The 21,429-nt window shown below is 47.5% G+C and overlaps 1 protein-coding gene across 3 annotated transcripts; it reads right to left on the bottom strand.

Moving 5' to 3' along the window:
* Positions 1-152: 152 nt before the first annotated feature.
* On the bottom strand, positions 153-21,048 carry THAP4 (THAP domain containing 4). 3 transcript variants are annotated; one of them, XM_076341851.1, is made up of 6 exons: positions 20,923-21,048; positions 18,846-20,005; positions 9,887-10,046; positions 6,272-6,381; positions 4,801-4,904; positions 153-485 (listed from the first exon to the last, which is right to left on the bottom strand). In XM_076341851.1, the coding sequence occupies exons 1-6, from the start codon at positions 20,997-20,999 to the stop codon at positions 366-368; spliced, it is 1,731 nt and encodes a 576-aa protein (XP_076197966.1). In that variant the 5' UTR covers positions 21,000-21,048; the 3' UTR covers positions 153-365. The 3 variants fall into 3 exon arrangements, 2 of the variants coding, with proteins under 2 accessions (XP_076197966.1, XP_076197967.1); XM_076341852.1 differs by lacking the exons at positions 18,846-20,005; positions 20,923-21,048 and adding an exon at positions 15,693-15,770; XR_012995641.1 differs by lacking the exons at positions 153-485; positions 4,801-4,904; positions 6,272-6,381 and adding an exon at positions 16,439-16,788 and having other exon boundaries at positions 9,993-10,046.
* Between the last annotated feature and the right edge of the window lie 381 nt (positions 21,049-21,429).

Genomic DNA, 21,429 nt, shown 5'->3' with positions numbered 1-21,429 from the left:
CGGCATTATTCAGGCTGCAGAGAAGGGTCCAGGAGGTTGGATCTGCAACCCAACGCCTGCTAAGAAACAGGCATCAAAAAGCCCCTCTCTAAACACTGCCAGAGCAGAGGGACGCGCTGACCACTCTGCAATCACGCCCAAAGACACAGCCATAAAAATAAAAGCTATTTATTTATTTTTTAATATACCATTACAGAAACATCTGAGTAACATTCTCACAACAGGACGGGCAGCTCCGCGGCCCTGGGGGCGAGCGCAGGCAGCCAGCTCCGGGGTCTGCCATGCCGTGCTCCCGAGCTGCCGTTGCTCTCGGTGCACGACGCCCCGCTCCTCACCCTCGGCGGGGAGACCCAGCCCTCCCGGTGTCAGGGCGTCACCTTTTTGTAGGTAATGTGGAGGTGTTGAGTCATGGGCTGCGTAGTGGTTGCCATCGAGACAGTTTGTTCGAGTTTCCCATCGGAATTGAGCCTGAATTTTCTGGTAATCTAAAAAGGAGGGGAAGAAAAGAAATAACAAAATCAAGCAAACAGCAACCACAGGCTAAATTCCTTACCCGCGCTTTCTACCTTCCCATGCCATCCTTCTGTTTGCTGTCAATGCACCGCAGATGGAAGGGTATGCTCACTACAGCCATGCGAGTAAACGAGGAGAAATTTTCTCTCCTAAAGAAGTCAGCCCTTTCCAAGCCCCAAGACCATTATCCACAGAGCAATGCAGTGTCCTGGCACTACTACTGACATCACCTCAGCACGGACAGGCCAACACCCCTCCACCAGAAGAGCGGCTCCTGGCTGGCGGCTCAGGGAGTTGCTCTGCGCTGGACGACATCCCCAAGGCAGCTCTCAAAACCACTCGGGCTCTCTGCAGGTCACCACACCGTGCCAGACTAAGGCCTTGCTCACGCTACATAGGGAGATGGGAGCCTGCCGAGCCTCAGCTTGCACCTGCAGCCAGGCAGGGGTTCAGCCCCGGGGCAGGAGGGAAGAGCACTGCCATCCTTCAAGAGGGTTCGACAGGCAACATCGTCCCCATCCCTCCTCCCGAGCAGGCTGCAAGTCTCTCTGTGCTGCACCAAACCTCAGGAGAGGCAATCAGGGGTTGCCCTGTGGAGCTGGACCACTTAGGTCCCGTGCAAGCAGACGCTTGAACCCAGGCTTCAGCGGCTTCCAAACCGGAGGAGGGAGTGGCTAAGCGTCCACAGTGTTCAGCCCAGGTTGTAGGTCTGCTCCTCGGTGTTGCCGAAAGAAAGGAGAAAAGTGGGACCATCCTTTTTGAACCTCAGCTCCTGTTCCGGAGTAACGCTCTGGCGGGCGTCACTCCAGCTGCCCGGCCCGGCAGAAGAAGGGCCACGTAACCGTGTGGATGACACCAGGGCACGGGCAGCCCCCCGAGTGGGCGCTGCTGTAAGGAGGCAGCTTGGCACAGACCCCGCGCACCCAGCACTTTGGCCCTTTGCGCGATTTCAGCACAGAAGTTGCTCCACATCATCCAGAAGAGCTGTTTATACTGCCTGGTGGCCACTTGCTGCTTCCCATGCCAAACACAACCCCAGGGGTGAACAGAAACAAAGTCCTGGGGACAGCAGGATAACCTGCAAGCACGATTAATGTGCAGTCACTTAAACCAGCCCCATTTAGAAATTCCTAAAATGCAGAGGCTTTTGCAAATGCATTCGTTTCCAGTGAAGGTCACTCAACGGCACGTCCACGAGCTAGCGCCAGTCTGCGTGCTCTGAGACAGCGTCCTCGCCGTTAACACATCTGTTCCTACGCCGCAGTGTGCCCTTAATGCCAATATCCAACACGTCCTCCTTCCGGGAGGTTATTGCCAGCTGAGAGCGAAGCTACGCAGGGCTGTGGGGGACGCACCGCTGTTCTGACGTTCACGGGGGCAGCAGCAGGAACAGGGTCATAAGCAAATGATGTTTTGACTGATATCTGCTGATCGGATGGGGCTTTCTTTGTAATGCATGACAGTGTTCCTCAAATACCCTAAGCAGGAAAAGGCAATTAAAAGGAATACGGCAGACGCTCATCTTTAACAAGAAATTATCTCACAACGTGTGACCTTAGCTCAAGGTTCCTGAACGGCCCATTTTCTTCTGAATGGACCACTGCAGGTCAGGCAACGAGGTCTGAATGCCAAGAGGAGGAAACGAAATGAACTGGGCAAAAAGAAGAGGGGGAGTTTCCCTTAAAAGCGAGCTTCAGCCAAAGGCTGGCTGATGGTACCGTGGGAGGGCAAGCTCTGTGTACACCTGAGACGCACAGGCAGCCTGCCACTTCCCACACAGGAGAAGAAACATGAAGCACTGGGAAAGGGCTGTGGGAAATTGCTGAATTCAAGGTAAGTGACATCCACGGCTCGCCCCTCCTCCACAAATCCAGTCATTTTATCACAGAAGACAACGAGGTCCACCAGGCACCATTTACCCATAGTAAAACCATACTGACTGTGCCTAATCACCTTCTCCTTCATATGTGCAGAAATCTCCAGGTGCTGAAGTGAGGCTGACCAGCTTGTAGGTCTCCAGGCTGACCTTCAGGCACTTTCTGAAGACGGGTGACCCACCTGCCACGGGTCTCCAGTCACCGGGAAATTCCGCTGATCTCCATCACCTTTCAAATATAACACAGCAGCCTTGCAGCCGCATCAGCCAGTTCCCTCAGTAACCACATACTGCGAGGACAGTCTTGAAGTCTAAAAGTATTTTAAAACGTGCCTGTTCTCCAGACACTCACAGGGGAACATGAGCAGGGTGTTTGAAAACAAACCCGGTCTAAGAGTGCTCCTCCGCTCCCTGCAGAGCATCTCTTATCTATACACACAGAGTGGGAGCTGAGAGCCACTCGCTCCTCAGAGAGGTAAACAGAGTCTGCTTTATGCTGCAATTGTGCCTTACGTCCCACCAGCATCGCCTCTAGCAGGGACAGACCCCCAGGGACTGCTCCTCTCTGTCCATGCGGGGAGCTCCTCCCATCTCAGCAGGGCCACGCCAGTGAGTGCCTGCAACACAGCCCTGACCCAGGGAACAGGTCTTCCTGCCTGAATTATGGCCTGGCCAAGCCACAGCCATCCCAAATAACTTTTCAGCGGGAACACAACATTATGGTGAAGTTTTCTCAGAATGAGCAACTAAAGCAGCAGCACATGTGCCCGTCTCACAACACTTGTAGTCTCTTCATTTCCATGGGCAATTTACGCTGTTCTTGGTGAAGGTGAAAACGCGCTGGGAGTTGGTTACTTGCCATACCCTCCCATTCCACATCCTCCTTCACCAGCAAGGGCCTCCCAGATACTATGACCAGTACCTGGACCTGAACTGCCCTCAGGTGCCAGATGAGCATGGTCCTTCTGCTCGGAAAGTTCCCTCTTCCAGCCCTCAGCCAAAGCCAGCCTTGCAGCCATCAACCAGTAAGACATCCGCTCGCTTTCTGTTGCTTTCCCCCTCTCCTCCTGCCAGTATATCTGCTCACGTTTCAGGCAGTGACTCTGAGAGGGCAGTCCATTTTATTTAAATGTTTGTAATTAAGAGCTCCGCTGCCTTGGTGATATCCATAGTATTTAATGGCTTTATTTCCCCTGCTATAGAAAGGAGGCAATACAGCTGTTCCTGGGAAAGGAGAAACCCAACAACTTATAACATGCATCTGAAGGCAGGGGAGTTAGGACTGCCTTTCCGGAGTTAGAACATTGTTTGTGTAGGCACATACAGTTTTTGGCACATCGGTGAATTTAGGGAGCACTCTTATGACACTGGCTGCATCTGCATAAAGTTGTGCTCTCAGTTATCTATGGGTCGGTTTTATAGCGCATAAAAACTAGGTTGCAAAATTAAGCCTTAAAGTCCAGAAGAAGACAATACTGTATTTGCTGCAAAGTAGCGTCTTCTCTCCCGAGAGCCACACCTCACTTGTCACCCTTCAAAAATTGCACTCGGTCACTTGGTTCACATGTTATCAGAGAAAACAAAACAGATGCAAGAACATGCCAGTATCTACTCTTCCTGAGAGCTTGTTCAACCTCGCTGTCTTTCTCAGCTGCTAGTCAACCAAGACAACTTCATATGTGACAGCTAGGATTCCAGCGGTGACCTCAGTATGCCACACTAACTCCAGCAGTGCCATCTTACTCAGAGCTGGTTGTACCCCATCCAGCTGTGTCAACAACAAATCGCCGCTACACAAAAAAAAAAAACCCAACAGTCTAAAACCAAGAAGCAGTCAACCAAGACTGGAGCTGACAGCAAGTGCCAGCCCTGCCAAGCAGCCACAGATGGCAAGAGAGCCCACAGCAACTTGTGAATGCCCTGAAAAGCAAGCAAGCAAGATTTGCAAAGACAAGGTGGAGCTCCAGTGAAAGGCAGGCGTTCCTAAAATATCCTGATGAGGCCTAATACCGGCCATACCTTACGTGTGCACCCTCATACTGTAAGTAATCCAGAAGACCAGCATTAAGAAGTAAAGGTGCAATACCCTGCCGTGCAAGGGTATTTAGGCAAGACTTTCCTGTTCTCTTCCCTAAGTACCTGCTACTGGCCACTGCTGGAGACAGGATTCTGGGTTGGCTAGTCTGATTCAGCACATCAGTTCTTATCTTAACAATCCCTCTGAGTCTTGTAATGTACGAAATATCTTCTGAAGGCCGTTACAGAAAGGATAAGCCAGGATGCCATGCAATATTTCCAAGAACTCCTGATGGCAGTCTGTAATTAAAGCATGCTAATCAACCTATCCTCCCAACTAGACGCCTTCTGGGGCTAGCAATACTATGTGAATTGCTCACCCCATGTGCACTCACCTGCTCTACGTGGGGCTTCTTGGCAAAGGAGATCCTGGCTATGGAGTGAGAAGCTATAGACAGCTCTTGTCCATTCACCTCCCCTTCCTCCACCTCCACCAGACCTAGTGAGAAGCAAGGTCATATATATTATTAGGCTACAAAGGTTACTTAATGATGTCACAGTTATTAGGCTATGTAATAAACCACCACTCTCCCTGAAGAACGATTCTATTTGACCTAGCACATATCGACAACTGTAAATCCACGCAACCTCAGGCATGTAATGCTGCTGAGAAAAATCTAGCCAGACTGACTGACTTACCCGTGTGGGATGACTATCACATTGCAACTGGCAGTTTTCCCTTCAGCACCTGCTCTGGAGTTTTACATGCAAATTTAAGCATCAACTGGGTTTTAACACTCTTTCACTTACAATAATTTAGATGGGGTTCTCTCTCTCATTCAGTCCCTGTAAGGTGTGTAACAAGTGCCAAGGCACATCCAAACAGTGGGAGATTCTCCTAGTTTAGGAGCTAAGAAAGAAGACTGCACTGAGATTACTCTCCAAGATTGTTAAGGGAACAGCAGGAGAGAAGCTCCCCTGCTACAGTGCTGCAGAGGCTCTTGGTAGTGCCACAGCCCGGGCAGGGTCTCTAACAGGGAACCTGCTGTATCGGTCACACCAAACACTCCTGGACGGAGGGGCTGCAAAGCACCACAGCCCCACCTTGCCAGGGCCACAAGCTCTACCCTGCACTGCAGAATCAAATACAGCGAGCGTTGACATTGGTAACAGTTTAAGTGGGTTGTTAAATCCGACCCTCTTTAGAAGGAGCAGCTGGCCAAATATGACACTACCAATAGAAGGAGGACTCTAGACACAGGAGCTCATGAACCAAGGCATGCACCTCTCTACTGCTACCACAGGGTCAACTGTGGCCAATCCACAGGAGCAGCGGGAACTGAAGCATCTTATCTGTACACGTTCCCCCTGCCTCCCCACAAAAAAAAAAAGACTAGGATGCTACAAAGGCATCAAGAATGTCGCTGGCCACTTATCACCTGCCATCGTTAAGGCTCAGACTGCAATTCTTGTTACAGAGGCAGGGGTTCTTTTGGTTTACAAAGCTACGTCTGCAAATACCAACATATCATTTGAGGAAAGGATACCCCTCGAGTCTCCTGCATGAGCGGTATTTCGACTTGCAGTCCTTTCCTGTCACAGAGAGCTAGAAAGCCACGCCGTCTGGGCAAAGCCACATGGCCAGTCCTAGAAACTCAGTGCTTTTGACACAAGCTCATTTATTAATTTGTTTTCACTGCGGGTTCAGCGCCAAAGAGCAGTGATGCTGCTCTTTGGCGCTGAACCCGCAGTGAAAATAAATTAAATGAAACTGTGAGAGGTGCAATAATTTTCTGGAAAAGTGATGAAATGGCACAGCAGGGTAAGGACCTCTTCTTTTCCCCAGCGTGGCTATCAGGTGTGTACCTGTGTTCTGGGCACTGATGAAGGCCACCTTATTAGTGTCAGGTTTGAGGCGGATGAATCCACATTCTCGGTGCATGGGCTTCCTAGTGTCCGGATGAAAGGCGTTGAACCTGAGGGGAAATCAGAATACAAAAGCTGCTGTTTGTTGCACTGAAAATACAGTGTTTGGCCTGGTATCGTCTCAGAGGAAACGGTATTTTATCTAACCACATGATTGCCTGCAGCATTATTTGAAGAGTAAAAGACTGACAACGCTTCACGGTTGGGAGATGTAAACGTGTAAAAATATAGTTACTTTACGGGCACAGCTTTTTCTCAGAGCTTCAGTTAGTTATTTAAGTTCAAGCTTCAGATTTTCCACAGCTCCAGGGTCTTTCTAAGAGCTAGCTCAGAAACCCCCTCAGGAAGTCAGACATTTCACAGATGCTGAAGCCATACTCTGTCTCAGATAGTTCCTTTTCTCAAATAAATATCTGAAATTACAGTATAATCTTTATTTAGCTTTTAAACCTGGCAAGTTGGGTTTTTTGTGTATTACATGCTGCAGGCAGTAACAGAGCAGACTTATTTCTCCCACCACCCCCTTCAAAAAGAAAAAAGTTCAGCTCAGATTCTTCTTTATTCTTCATGAGGTCTTAGAGTTGTATGTTTGGTCACCCATAATGTGGGTGCTTACATATATCATGCACATTCATATGTTGTGTTAGTGCTACAGCATTCCTGAGTCTACACAGGTAAGTGAATTAAACAGCAGCTTATTACAATGGCAAGCTAGGTATCTATATAATGTAGTGGACTATCCTATTGGTGTTTCTTTATTCTAGACTAATCTCTTTCTTTTCATACTCTTTTTCATAGGATTTCCCATTCTGCATCCTTCTACAGGAAAGGAGACAGAGGCAACCTGGGAGCTGCTGCTGCTAAGTCTGCACCCAGAACTCCCTCACACGACAGCAGTTTCCACACGTGCCTCTGCTGTGCAACTGGGATGTGCCTGCTGGGAACGGCCAACACCAGTCGCCTCGGCCACCATGACCTGTCCTGGGACTGGAGACATGCTGTATCACCAGCTGCCACCCCAAAGGTAACAGGGCAAGTATGCAAGAAGAGCTTGACCAAGGGGCTTGTCCAGGCACTGGCACGTGGCAAGCTGGAATAGTTATTTATTAAAGAAGCACTGAGAGCTGAAAAGTCCAAAGCAAGAGTTTCCTATGTGAAGTAAAATATAATTAATCACGCAGAGTCGACATTTCCTAGAAGACCAGCAGCACAAGGTGCAGCACATGGCACCCCTACACATGGTACAAGAAATCTGTGGGCTTCAAGGAACTGGAGACGAGGACAGGGGAGCACAGCTAAGACATGCAGTTAGGGAGGAGTTTGGGTGCCTTGCAGCTGCTTCTGGCTCCCCGGTGTCCTCTGGGTACAAATACACAAATTACTCCTCTTGTTTGGCTTTGTCTCTGTATAAAGGATGTCTCCTTTTAACCATGTCATTATAGGAGGAACCAGGAATGACTTCTATTGGTGGTGCAGGGCTGCATCCCTGCTGAGGCATGTGCTAGCATCACAGCCCCTGTGCTCTGCAGTCAGGAAGCCAGGTACCCTACACAATCGTGCCTTATGGTGGGATTATCTACAATCAAAGGAGGAACGAACTTAAATCAGGCTTCTTTCAGTGCTTGGAGTATTGAAGAGACATATGGACTGCCTTGTAACAGTCAAGTGGCACTGCTCCAGGAGCCAGGGAGGCACAGGGTCTCTGTCCTCCAAGCCTGCTGCCTATTTTCCTGACACTTCCCAGAGCTCAACAGCTCTGAGCTGTTTATCTCCTTGGCAAAAAAAAAAAAAAAAAAAAAAAAGGGACTCAAATCAGCAACTGTTCAAAAGTTGGAGAGGGAGATGTAGACAGAGCATGACTGTTGGAGCTTTGTTTCTTTTGGAAACTGGACTAAAAATGCCACATGCTGAGCTGGCAGCTCTATCACAATGAATGGCGTACACCAGGAACACAGGACATCTTTCACACAGCATTGGCATCTTGTAATTATTCTTGTCTCTGGTTTTCAAAGCGACAAACTTTCCAGCTCACCCCTCCTAAATGAGTATTGGAGCAGCACTGAACAGTTAGCTAACATGTTAGGGAAGTGATCGTGCCCCTGTACTCGGCGCTGGTGAGGCCGCACCTCGAATACTGTGTTCAGTTTTGGGCCCCTCACTACAAGAAGGACATCGAGGTGCTGGAGCGTGTCCAGAGAAGGGCAACGAGGCTGGTGAGGGGTCTGGAGAACAAGTCTTATGAGGAGCGGCTGAGGGAACTGGGGTTGTTTAGCCTGGGGAAAAGGAGGCTGAGGGGAGACCTCATCGCTCTCTACAACTACCTGAAAGGAGGTTGTAGCGAGGTGGGTGTCGGTCTCTTCTCCCAAGTAACTAGCGATAGGACGAGAGGAAATGGCCTCAAGTTGCACCAGGGGAGGTTTAGATTGGACGTGAGGAAAAATTTCTTTACTGAAAGAGTGGTGAAACATTGGAACAGGCTGCCCAGGGAAGTGGTGGAGTCCCCATCCCTGGAGGTATTTAAAAGACGAGTAGATGAGGCACTTAGGGACACGGTTTAGTGGGCATGGTGGTGTTGGGTCGATGGTTGGACTCGATGATCTTAGAGGTCTTTTCCAACCTCAATGATGCTATGATTCTATGTCACTTCTCTTCTTCCAGATTTCTTTTTGATTTCTTAGAATAATTACTTGCAGCCAACGCAGCTAAGCTATCTGCCTCCTACCCCATATAGTTTGTTAAACACTTGAATTTTTCTCAGATTTTCACAGTGGTGAAGACTAAAGACCACAGTTTAAAATGGACAAACTTGGCAGCTGTGCCATAGCTCCTTCATTTATTATATCTGTAAGTGGGAATTTCACAAAGCAGAACGATAGCAGTTGTAACGCTATTACCTCAAGATTCGTGTCTAATTAGACAGCTACTGCCAGCAAGAAGAATGGTGGGGTTTTTTCTGGCCATGAGGACAGTACATCTTTTGGCTAACATATATACCCAGTGCACATCACGTTAAAGTGGAAGGATCACTGGTCTTTCAAAGGCAGGTACAGAAATTGCACAAACAATAGTGATGTCCATGCTGGGGCCATTCTTGGTACCCTAAGTTACTCTCACTATTCTAAGTTACAGTCACATTCGCAGTACCCTGAGTTACTTCTCACTATGTAACCCTCAAGACTGGTGGGCCACAAGAACTGTACACTGCACCATGGCCACAGTCCTGATCCTGTACATGTGTGCTTCTGCACGAGTTCACAGCTGTGAACTCACTTTTGAAAAGCTCTGTAGAAGTGCACTGTACTCTTGGGCTAGTGAATCTTCAGTGATTGCAGGTGTGCAGCTCTGCGTATGTTGCAACAGCATGCCAATTATCACAAGTTTTAAAGGAAAACGAAGTCAGACCATGCAGTCACATATCATTACATCGTCTCATTTGGTAGGTGAAAAATTGTTTACTTTGCCACTGGAAAAGAAACAAAACCAACAAATCTCACTGGAGCCATGCCTGCTCCGATCCAAAAGCTGCTGCAAACACAGATAAACCCCTAGACTTACGAGAAGTTGAGCATGGGCTGCCCCACGTGAGAGATGTGCACTTCTTCCAGGTACTGGAAGGGCTTCATTGTAGGGAAGGTGCCATCTCCTGGCGGATCTGAGAGCCAGGTGCCCAGCATCCAGGACAGGGGCTCCATCACAGGATTCAGCTGGGGAGTCTCTGTGGAGGAAGAAGAAAGAATGAAGAAAGAAAATTCAGGGATCTGTGCTCTGCAGCTTGCTGTAAGCTGCTTACAGCTGAGTGGAGGTGAACACCAAACACCTCAGAAATGGTCCAACGCAGCAGCAATGCTTTTCTCTAGAGCAGCGTCAGCTCCAAGGTGCAAGCGGAGACAGGGAACAACGAACAGTCACGGAAAGTACATCTGTTTTCAAACCTGCTCTTGGCCTTACATAGAGCACTCTTCCAGGTGGTCCATTTCTGACTCCTCTCTGTAGCTTGATCTGAAGAGAAAGCCCCCTCCCATCTACACGCAAGGAAGGAGAAGACTGAAATCTCAGTGTAAAGAATTATCACCAAATGATAATTAAATCTCTAATGACCTGGCCTGATTTTTCTCAAGCACTGAGTACGTACCATTCCTGTTTGTTTCAGAGACCAAGGAAATGAGTCCTCACTTCAGAGGAAAAAGGCTGCATACGTATTCAAAATCAAAGACTGGCTGTAATTTTTTTTGAAGAGGTTAACAACGACCTGCACTTGTACAAAGAGACAGGGATCGTTCAGAAGTTGTTCTGCTTAGGCTCTGGACTAAGGCTAAGGTTTTAAAAAGACCAGGGTGCCTGCAAGTTAAAGCATAAATGGAAGAGAAAGCTACTTTCCTTTGTCATTGCATTTATTAAGAAGCAACCAAGGTCTGTTTCACAAAGTTAAAACTTCTTTAACAAACCACTTTAGAGTACCTTTGATAAACAACAGTTTTGCATTTTGCTGTGATTTCAGAGGGTGTGACCTGAAAAAAAAAATAAATCGGAGAAATGCAGACAGACAATTTAAAGCCACGTGAACAGCAAAGCAGATCCATTCCTAAGGTGCAAGCATGGAAAGTGATACGGCACCCACATGACCTCAGGAAAGACCAATACCAATAGAAATTAGGTGCCCACTACTCTAGGTTAGCTATGTTATGCAGACAAGTATGACTGAAGTATACTTAAAGCATGTCCTCCTCCCACTCACATGATAAATGACTCATACTGGCAGGGTGGGAGTTGAAGGGGGTTCTCTTCCACACCTAGTGATACTGCCTAATACAAGAACAAGCTACCTGTCCGGCTGGTCTAAAAGGCACGGACTCTGCTGCAGGGAGAAATTATGATCTAAAAATTGATGCTGTGGGTAAAAATTTGCTTGATCAGTCTGAGTTTCACTGTGCTCAGTCCCAAACGTCAGGCTAAAAAGACTGAGTGAGGAAGAAGAATGGAGTGTCCACACCTGGAATGTCAAAGCAGGGGGAACAGAAAGTTTCCCGGGTAAAAGAGAATTACCACTTTTGTTATTTATTCTCCCACACATAGCAGGTTTAGAAAGCCAGCCGGCATGTCAGCAAGATGTTGCTAATTACTCTTCTTTATCCTGAAGTATTTTGCAAGTGAAGCAACATGAGAAAACATGAGAGCTCACTATGAAGTGATAAAAATCTACGGCATCAGAGCCAGCCTTTGCAAAGACCGTCCTGCCAGCCTGTGCATTCTCACCACCAGCTTACCAAAGGTGTTAAAAAGGGGTCCCCACAATACATACAGCAGTGTTAGTGTACCAGACAGTATTTCATTGTACTTACCTTCCACCAGCAACCAAAGCAACAGAACATTATTTTCTGGTGCAGCAAAGACCTTAATACAGTGATGACTGATAACAAAAGTCCAAAATTATTGCTACAAGAAACTCCATACTTCTACACTGCTTCTTAGGAACCAGTTTCCCTCTCTACTTTCATGTTGAGAGCAAGCATTTTTGCAAGTAAGGAGAGTATCGCTACCTCATCCAACTCGTATTTGCTTTTCACTTGCTACTGCATACACTGCATTTCTTTCCAAGCTTTTTGCAGGCTCAAATTCCCACCATGGAAGGGAAGAGCAAAGCTTTGGAAAGGCTAGAAGAGACTGCAGCCTGGGCTGCTGCTGCCCTCTCCTGGATCAGGAGGTGGCAACAAAGCCTAGGAGTGGGATGCTTTCTGTCACTAGAGTGCTTGTAATAGAGCACTTCATTTTCCTCTGCTTATGAACCTTGCAGCATTTCAGGAAAAAGCATCAAAATGACAGATGAAAGAAATTGCTTTAGCTATTTCCACTCTTTAGACTCGGTTATAAACCAAAAGAAGCCAACCGATCATTTCCAGCACCCACAGCTTGACCCCACTGCCTTGCTGTGCAGCGTCCAGCGTGGCTGGAGGTGCTTGACCAGGCAAGCTAGTCTCACTTCCAAAGAGCTGGACTTCTCATCCAGCTGAAAAGTGAAGATGTAACCGTATATCCTGAAGTCTACGGCATCTGGGCAAATAACATGGCCAAGCGACCAGTATTATTACTTTTCCAAACTACCTGGATGGCAGCGAAGCCAACATGAGTTTTTTAGTTCTTATGTCGCTTGGAAAAGCCAGGAGCAACAGAAGTGCTGGTGGGAATAAGGACCAGAGACTCAGTGAAGTGCAGAAGATTAAACACATCCTGATCACATCCTATGCAGTGCTCTTCTTACTTTCGGTATTGGTCTCTGACTAGTGGACTAAGTCCTTTTTTCTCCCTGGCAGCCTTCTGTACCAGAAGGCTGAGCTGAGAGAGTGGAAAAGCAAGAGTGGGGAGGCAGACAGGAAAGAGGCTGATTGAGTCCATCAGAAAAAAAAAGTGGTGATTCGAAAAGAAATTTGCTTCTTATGTTGTGGTTGGGATGGGTAAATGGAAGAGTATCGTAGCAACAAAAAGTAGAGTTTAAAGAGGAAAATATTTTTTTCTGCTGAGCTGCTTTGTTTCAAACAGGTTTATAGACGCAGTCACTGTCAAGATGAATTTCACTGATGAAGGAGCATGTACTTCCCTTTTTAAAGATCTAAACTCTTGGCGCATCACTTTTACAAAAAACCTGCTACTATGGATTAAAAAGTAAGTGTGTGACGAAATCAAGAATACGAACCTCATCTGAGAATTTGCAGTGCAAGAGATACTGGCCACCCTTCTGCATGTTTAAAGCTTCAGACTCAGATGAGGTCCTCTTAATGCCAGTTCTCTTGCATCCACATGCAGAGTTTCTCTTTTATCTAATAACAGGGAAGCTCACACTACAGCCTCTTTCTTAACAAGGACATTCCTGGAGTCACTTTCCCTTACCAGATGATACACTTTTTTGAAGCCATTAGGGACCCAGCATCTTTGAGACCTCCATTCCTCTACAAAACCCAGCTGAAATCAGCCACAACGCTCACAAGTTGCAACAACTTGGGAAACAAAAGCCACAGGCACATAAGCAACCTGACAACCTAGATCTCTTTTCCTCAGGAAGCCACTCAGGCCGAAACTGCTGTGCCCAGGTGCTGGGCACACAAGTCAGCTCTGTTTCACCATCTGACCCCGCTTCATCCCTCTCAACTGGCAGATGTGTTTCCACATCTTTCCCATCCACAGAGGGTTTAGAATTCAAATCCCTCCCTGTGCTGTAACAAAGTCAGACTGTAATCGGCTGTCCACGCTTTGCAGTGGGAGACGGCACGCTCTCCCTGCCATGAGACAAACCAGACAAAGCAGCTGGGCAGCCCCCTCGGGCCATGTCTACACAGGCTTCAGCCAGCATGGCTCTCAAGTGGGATCCCTGGCACAGAAAGCTACGCTGGCACAAATTCCTACGCAGCTTTATCAGCAAAACTGTGGCATAAGCAGCCAGCTGGTTGCTAACAAGACAGCTAACCTATTTCCCCTAAGCTGGAGAATACTTGCAGCAGGAAACTTAAGGAAAAAAAAAAAAACCACAAACCAAAACCCCAAACAAAAACCAAACCAACTCACACAGCACCTTCTCAGTCTTCAAAGGGCAGGGTCTACAGCAACAGCTGGGCAGCCTCCTGCAGTCCTTTCTTCAGCTGAGTTGCTTACTGGATTTAAATCATCATCATCAAGGTTCTGGCAATTAAGGAGCAGCCTTGTTCAGCATACTTTTTCCATCTCTAAGTACAGAAGGTGGCTTTGTACTCTGCTGCCCTTCCCTGAGTGTTGCACCACTTTATGCACTTTGCTGATGCTCCCCCCAGTAAACCAGTAAAGCATTCCTAGCACTGACATGCTCTAGTTCCATCTCTGCTCTAAAAGCTGGGAACGTGGTTATATTCACAAATTTTCATCTTACAGCCTATTCTAGTAATTAATTTCATGACCAAGCACCAATGTGTTGTTGCCTCTATTTCTAACCTCTATGGTAAAATGCTCCAGTGCCTGTAGTCACTGTCAAGAGTTCTCCTGCACTACAAAATACAGAGAAAACATTCTTAAAATGATACACTATTATGAGAAACCCGAACATCCTACCTGAGCTTACCTCAATATGTTTTACTTTCTCTCAAGTTTTCCTTAGTTAGTGTTTTCATTGCTTCCTAGTTGCAAGCTGTTTTTTTGTTGTGAGTCATTGCCGACTCACTGCAGAATTAAGTTTAATGCACAAGCTGTATAGGCTATTAGGAAAAAACCCTAGAAAAAAAAAGACCATTCCACTGAAAAAAGAAGCAACAGCAGAGCAAAAAGTCTTGTTTCCCCCCTTCCAACCACCCTTCTCTCCAAGGGGGCAGTAAAAGAGCCATCTCCCTGATCAACCAAGTCCCAAACCTGCTGCATGTCAGGTCGGTGCCTGCACACTGGTTGCTCCCATGCAGAGCACGAGGCAGCTTACAGCACGTGCTCGGGCCATAGGTGCTGTGAAGTCTCACCTAGCTTCTCTCATGATGCCTTCTGCCACAGATTCAGCCCCACTCTTAACCTATGCACACATATTCCTACTCCTTATCTCGCTCTTAGCTTACTTTATAGCTCCCTTGTTCTTTGTAACACCCACTTACCCTATTCACCAGCCTTCTACCCTGGCCATTCCCATCCCAGACAAGGAAGAAAAGTGACAAGCAGCATCTGCCATCTCAGAATAAAAGCATTTTTCTTCCAAAATCTAGCTCCAAGGTAACGTACAGCCGCCAGATTAGCAGTGCCTGCCCTGGTAGAGGCAATTTTTCTGACAGCAGATCTCTGCAATCCATTATAAGTGTTTCATTTTCAAGCTAAACTGGACAGGGACCCATTGCTGTTCAAGTCCTGCTCAGACAGATGAAAGTAAAACATCTCGCATCCTTGCACAACCACACTTCTCTTCTCACTGCCACTGAGGAACATGATTTTGCTATTTGTTTCTGCAACACAAACGAAAACCTTTTTGGGAAACACCACCTCAGGCCCCACAGACCAGGCATCAGGACTCCATCTCGGCACAAAACCAGACATTTAATGTTCAGGTCCTTCTGCCTGTCCCCAAAGTTCACCAACTATGCTTCATTCACATGTAAAAAGTATTATAAACGACCTCATTTCTATGCTGGCGTTGTACAAATATTTAAAGACAAATCTAAGCTGGAAGGAAATATTATTTCCTACCAATTCCTAGCAAAATTCTAACCATTTTTCACATGGACTTATTTTGCAAACTCTCCTGCCTTTAATATGACCTTCATGAAAGCAGACATGCAGTGTGGAAGAGGCTCCACACACGCTCAAATGTCTGAATTCTAACAGCTTTACCTTTCTGATAAATAGACACTTCAATCCCATTGAATCATACCTGCTTTTGCTCCATTGCCAGCCATAGTTTGCAAAGTTATTTTTCTATTGCTTGGTCTAGCTCTCTAACCACCTTTGCTCACCAGCAAGCGTTTTGCGCAGGGTTGGTAAGATGGCTATAAGGGAAGTGAGCTCATGATTATGTACGAGAGTTATCCCGGTGCCTGCTGGGAGATGTAGTTTTACAAAATGACCAAACCTGAGCACGTAAGATGAGGTGATCTTGTGAAAGGAGCATTTCAGATCTCCTGTCTGTGCTAGCATTGGGGGAGTATGATGCAGCAGAGCTCCGAAACCTTCAAGCAGAACAAGATGGCCAGATAGTACTTGTGTATCAGAGGACAGTGCTGTTAGAATAGTCTCCCCTTCCCCAGGACACTGGATCCGTATTTGCTCGCTGGCTCTCCCTAATTTCTCCCAGTGTATCCTGTTGTTCTCCAGAAGACGCATCTAACCTCGTTCTGCCTGGTGCACTGTGCCTAACTGCACTCCTCTGCTGGAAGTATTCCTCAACCTTTGGTCCGTGGACCTCAGAAGTGGCCCACGAAACAGAAGGAAACATTTTCCTACCGAACAAGCAAGCAAATTCAAAGTTTAGGTGGAAAAGGTCACTGTGGCAGCTGTGCAGGAAACAGCCCAGGGCTTCTCCTAAAACCAGTCAGTCAATCCCCCTGTTAAGACAGGTTGGGAAACACCACTTGAGCACATCGTGACAGTTCGATGTGTGACACTGTGAGCCAAACTCACCCAGACTGAGTCACCAATCCTCAAGTGTGGCTGGCAGGGACTGCGTGTGCAGCAGTTTTGCAGAAATCTGCTCTTTCCAGCCAGTTGTAGTTTGGATACAGTCAGCAGAAATTTCTTTGTCTCATTGGAGGAAAATATCAGTTGAGAACTAGTACCAAAATGAAGATCTGCTTAATGGGTGCGGGCCTAAAGCTTGTTTTTCTGCTCACGATTTTGTGGAAGCGGCTGAACGTCAGGCAGCAGCAAAGAGAGGTCCCGCAGCGTGTGGAGCTGGGATGCAGACGCGTAACAACCTGCACGGTCAGTCCAGTCGGTTACTTTACTTACACTCCCCATCCCCAAGGCACTGCCTTTAGAAGAAAAAAATATGCAGGCTCAGATTCACAGCTAATAACATCACCTCAACTACACATCAGATGATTTAGGACAACTGAAATGTAGCTACTAACAAAGACTACAATTATTATTAACCTAATATGTTACCTGACTGTATTTTTATGAATACCAAAAAGCCCTTCTTCAATTCAGCTTTGCATTACAGTAAGACTTAGTGTCTAGGCATAAACCAGACTACCCAGCAGCAGTCAGCTGCACTTAATCAGGTATTTTGACTGCCATAAACTACTACTATGAGCACAAAAAAAACCAATGCAAGGCAGATGAGCACCAAGATTAAACTAAAAAAAAAAAAAAAAAAAAGCCAGCTAGCCCCCAATAAGCACTTTAAAAAAATCACTAGCCAAAGGATTCCGTAAGAACTTCCCATTGCACTGAGCTGTAATAGCTGAAGTAATTCATTTTCACATACTGATCTCCAGTTTTTTTGGTAAGAGACAGCAGAACAGATAAGAATAAAGAAAAACATCCTTCAGGACACTCTTTTTGCAATTAGTATCTCACTGAAGGTATTCCAACAAAGCTAGACACCCTTTTTTCATATATATATTTTATATTTTTTTTTTATATATATATATAAAATATATATATATATATGAAAAAATGACAATTATGGAACCTTAAAATTGTATTTAGTTATTTTCTTTAGTTTGACACCAAAACAATACAAAAATACAGACCAGAATGTACAAATAAGACTATGTTGATTTCCCATGGGGGAAAAAAATTCTTTTCCCCCCTCTACCCAAACCAAAGTGTGAGTTTCCCCACACTTCAGAAAATTAAAAACACATGGAAAAAGTAACATTAGGTATCAACCTTCAAGAATTTTGTCGGGATTTATTTTCTTGCACTTGAATGAGGAAACAGGCCATGCTATAATAGTCTGGAGAATGTGTCTTTCTCTGCCAGTATCATGTTTCTGACCGTGTCTAATACTACATGGCTCTAGAAGACAACATTTTTTTCTTCTCCTAAAGAAGAAACCTCATAATGGGTGCAAGAATTACCATGAGGCAATACCTAACCATCCATGGGTGACGACTTCTTCAAGAAAGCCTCAAGTCATGCATCCTTCACAAAGCAACCCAACATTTTCTCAGCATCCACACGAACATAAAACATCATTAGATGCTCCTAAACTCTTCCCCCAAATTGTATCTTGCAACTAGAATCATTGTGCGAAAGTTTTATCAGCTATATATTAAAGCACTCTTTTTCTTGGAAGAGAAAGGGTTATGGCCCAATTTGACTTCTCCACAACAACCTTTTTACACAATCTCGTCTCTCACTGAGTTTCTCTACGTTTTCAGGTGTCTCAAACTGTTTTTTAATTTATAGAGAAGTCATTCTCCATCTCTTCCCACTTTATTATCCGTTTCCTGACTTCTTCTGTCTTCCAAGGGAGGAAATGATCAAACCAAACACAGACATTCAGTCATTAAAAGTAACCTCACTGTGTATCATGACATTGTCATATTTGATACCTACCACCTCACTTAGATTTCATGTATCCCGAGTACTGAGCACAGTATATGGAATCTAAGATCAGAGGTACTTCTTACATCACTGGAGAAGACTACAACAGCTTTCCCAGATACCTGCTGCCCGTGACAGCTCATTAACACACCAAAAAAAATTCACAGGCACACTCCAAAGGAAGGCAAATCCTAACAGGTGCTACTGAGTCACAAACAAGTTAAAATAATCCAGGAAGGGAAAAAAAAAAATTAATTAAGAGAGCTGTCTGCAACACCATGACCTAACTTCCCACTCCACACCAGGAATCACCTCGGAAACTTTTGGGATATAAGAAATAGCTCATGTGCCCAAAAACCTAATTCTTTCACTTCTATCTGTTGGTCTAACACAAGCTGATACTTCTCCTTCCAAAAATGTACCTCTCATATTTTTTTCCTATCACATCTTTAGGACCTCTAACTCAAACAGCCTCTTATTGCTAAGAAAATGGTGAATTCTGCCTCAACACAAAACCACTGGGAATACTGACCACAGTCCTGGGATAGCAGGCTGTTCAAGTAAGGGAAACTGATCCTCTTCAGCTCATCTAGCTTCTCCTTCAGCTTCCTGACTTGACTGTCAGAGCGACTGATCCTTTGCCTCAAAAGTTTCAACTCTCCGTTCTTCTTTTCTACCTGCTCACGCAAGCAGCACACCTGACTTTTGCTCTGCCTGGAGGAGAAGCAGTATGAGTGGAGGGAGTCGATGAGCTTGCAAGCTCCCGAGGCCGACATGATGACCTCGTTGATTGACATAGGGTTAGCATCTGTGTCACCCTTCCGCCCCACCACAGCCTCAGCAGCAGGCTGAGGGGTAAGGTCTGCTGGGGATGCCGACAAACCCTGGGAAGGTTTCTGAGGGGTTGCAGTGAGGGATGAAGTAGGGGAGCCTTCCGCTACAGCCTTATTGTGTCCCATAAGATGGCTGCTGCAGCTTGGTTCCACGTCTCTCTTTGGCCTTTTCCTTTCTAGCTGCTCTTTTGGGAAAGACGGCCTCTCTCTGGCATGCTTAGAGGAAAAGCTGTAAGAATGAAGGGAGCCGATGAACTTGCAAGCACCAGAGGCAGGAGGCGTGAAGTCGTCAACTGACACACCACTTCTGTCTGCTACCCAGCTCCCCATCCAGGTGGCTTCAGGACAGTCCTCCACAGAAGATCTCTCAGGCTTTTTCTGAGGTCCAGGCTTTGCAACCAAATTATCACCTAACATCCTTCTCCGAGGGCCGTCCAGCTGGCTCTGGAGGAGGTTCTCTTCCTCCTCGGACATCGATCCGATTTCCGCTTGCAAAGTCGCCTCCTCCATCTCTTTCGTCCCTTGCATCACCATGAAGTCCTGGCCAGAAGACGAGGTCCTCTGAACTACCTCACAGCCTCCTTCCCTTGGGTCTTCTCCATCCTGCAGTGGCACCTGGCTTGCTATTTTTCTTCTGCTTCTGACATAATCCAGGTTGTCGTGTTTTTTCTCTGCAAGCTGGAAGATAGTAGGGACAGCAGTGGGCTTCAGCAACCGGTGCTGGTCTTCCAGACGCTTAGAAAAACTGTCTTTGGTGAAATGCTCGCTGCAAAGAAATGAATACTTGGTGGGAGTCCAGTTGTCTCTCTGAACAGCTTTTAGCCACTGGATCAGACGCTTTGAATCCTTCAGAGGGAATCTAAAAAACAAACAGATAAAAACCATGAAAAAATAAGTTGCATTTTGGAAACCAGGAAAGTTGGTACTCTTAGGTTTAGGAAATTCTCGTGAAAGCTGTATTTTAACAGGTTACACACGTTTGAGGATTATTTCACTTTGGGCCTAAACACTTAATATTCATTCCCTCTGTTAACAGCCCCACTTCACAAACAGCACAGAACTAAAAAGCGCTGTTTCCCTTTTCATCAGCAACTGACCAATTATTTAGCTGCTCATCTACCCTACAACAAATGCAGCAGCCTGTCCACAAATGAGGAGAAACAGAAAACGCGATAAACATCGAAACACCCTGGCTCGGCCAACGCGTTGTCCACCTGCTGCCTCTGCAACCCTGTTGATGTTTACACCAGGTATATTTAATAAGGTGTAAAAATGCCCGGACTGAAAAAAGACCCAGAGTAGTTGAACAAGGTGCCTTTTCTAAACGGGCTCGCATCGGTCGCCTGAGATAACGACCTTCCCTTGGGGACTCACCTATGGCAGCATCCCCAACGAGGCTCCTGGTGCGGGCAGAGGCAGGGGGACAGGCCGAGGCGGGGCGGGGGACAGGCCAAGGCGTGAACCTAGGGCCCAGGCCCTGCGGCGGCGAGGGGCAGGGGAGAACTCCCGGCTGCCAAGCCGATTTCTGGAGCCGTTGAGGAGCCCAAAACCGGTCCCCGGCACTGAGGGAAACAAAGGGCGGCCGCCGCCGCTCGGGCCCGGAGGCGCCGAGGAGGGACGGGCAGGCACGGCGGGGGAAGCGCCGCGGGGGCACGCAGCCGCCCCCAGCCCGGCGGCCAGGCCGGAGCGGAGCCGGGGGATGGAGGAGGCCCGGCCGCGGCACCTGCGGAGGGCCGGGGGCGGCAGGGCTGAAGCGGGCCGGGCGGCCGCCCTTACCTATGGAAGGAGACGGCGCCCCGGTGCGCCTTCCCCTGCCGGTTGGAGCAGTTGGCGGCGGCGCAGCAGATCACCATCTCCGGCCGCCACCGGCCGGGTCCGCCCCGGCCCCCGCCCGCCGGCCCGGGTCGCCGCCAGCCGTACAGCAAGATGGCGGATCCAGGTCACCCCGGCCGCCCCTCCGCCGTTGGGGAAGGGGTTTCTGTACGGCACTGCCGTCAACCAAGATGGCGGCCGCCACACGGCCGCCGCCATTTTGGCCGAGGAGCCGCCGTACAGCGTCAATGCTTGGGGCGGGTGGGGAAGGGGGAGAATCGCTCCCGGCGCCGCTCGCTTGCCTCCTCGGCGCTGCAGGGCGTCCGCCTCCCAACGAGACGCTCGGTCCGCGGCGGCCGAGCTGCCAAAGGCGTTCCTGAGAGGGGCGGGCGTGGGGGGTTACCCTTCTGGGGAAAGAGGGGCGGGGCTCAGCCGGCTCCGTACAGCACGATGGTCGCGCCCGTATGTCAG

The sequence above is a fragment of the Aptenodytes patagonicus genome, chromosome 6, assembly GCF_965638725.1.
Source record: "Aptenodytes patagonicus chromosome 6, bAptPat1.pri.cur, whole genome shotgun sequence".
Taxonomy (NCBI): Eukaryota; Metazoa; Chordata; class Aves; order Sphenisciformes; family Spheniscidae; genus Aptenodytes; species Aptenodytes patagonicus.
Note: the sequence above shows the minus strand (reverse complement) of the source record. Positions and strands in the feature narration are given on the sequence as shown.

What these genes read in the sequence shown, in the direction of transcription:
- THAP4 (XM_076341851.1), bottom strand. Translation starts at nt 20,999, where the DNA reads ATGGTGATCTGCTGCGCCGCCGCCAACTGCTCCAACCGGCAGGGGAAG. An exon ending in CCTGCTATCCCAGGACTGTG is followed by an intron (nt 10,047 to 18,845) that starts GTCAGTATTCCC and finishes CTTCCTCCACAG; the next exon opens with AGACTCCCCAGCTGAATCCT. An exon ending in CAGCCCATGCTCAACTTCTC is followed by an intron (nt 6,382 to 9,886) that starts GTAAGTCTAGGG and finishes ATTTCCCCTCAG; the next exon opens with GTTCAACGCCTTTCATCCGG.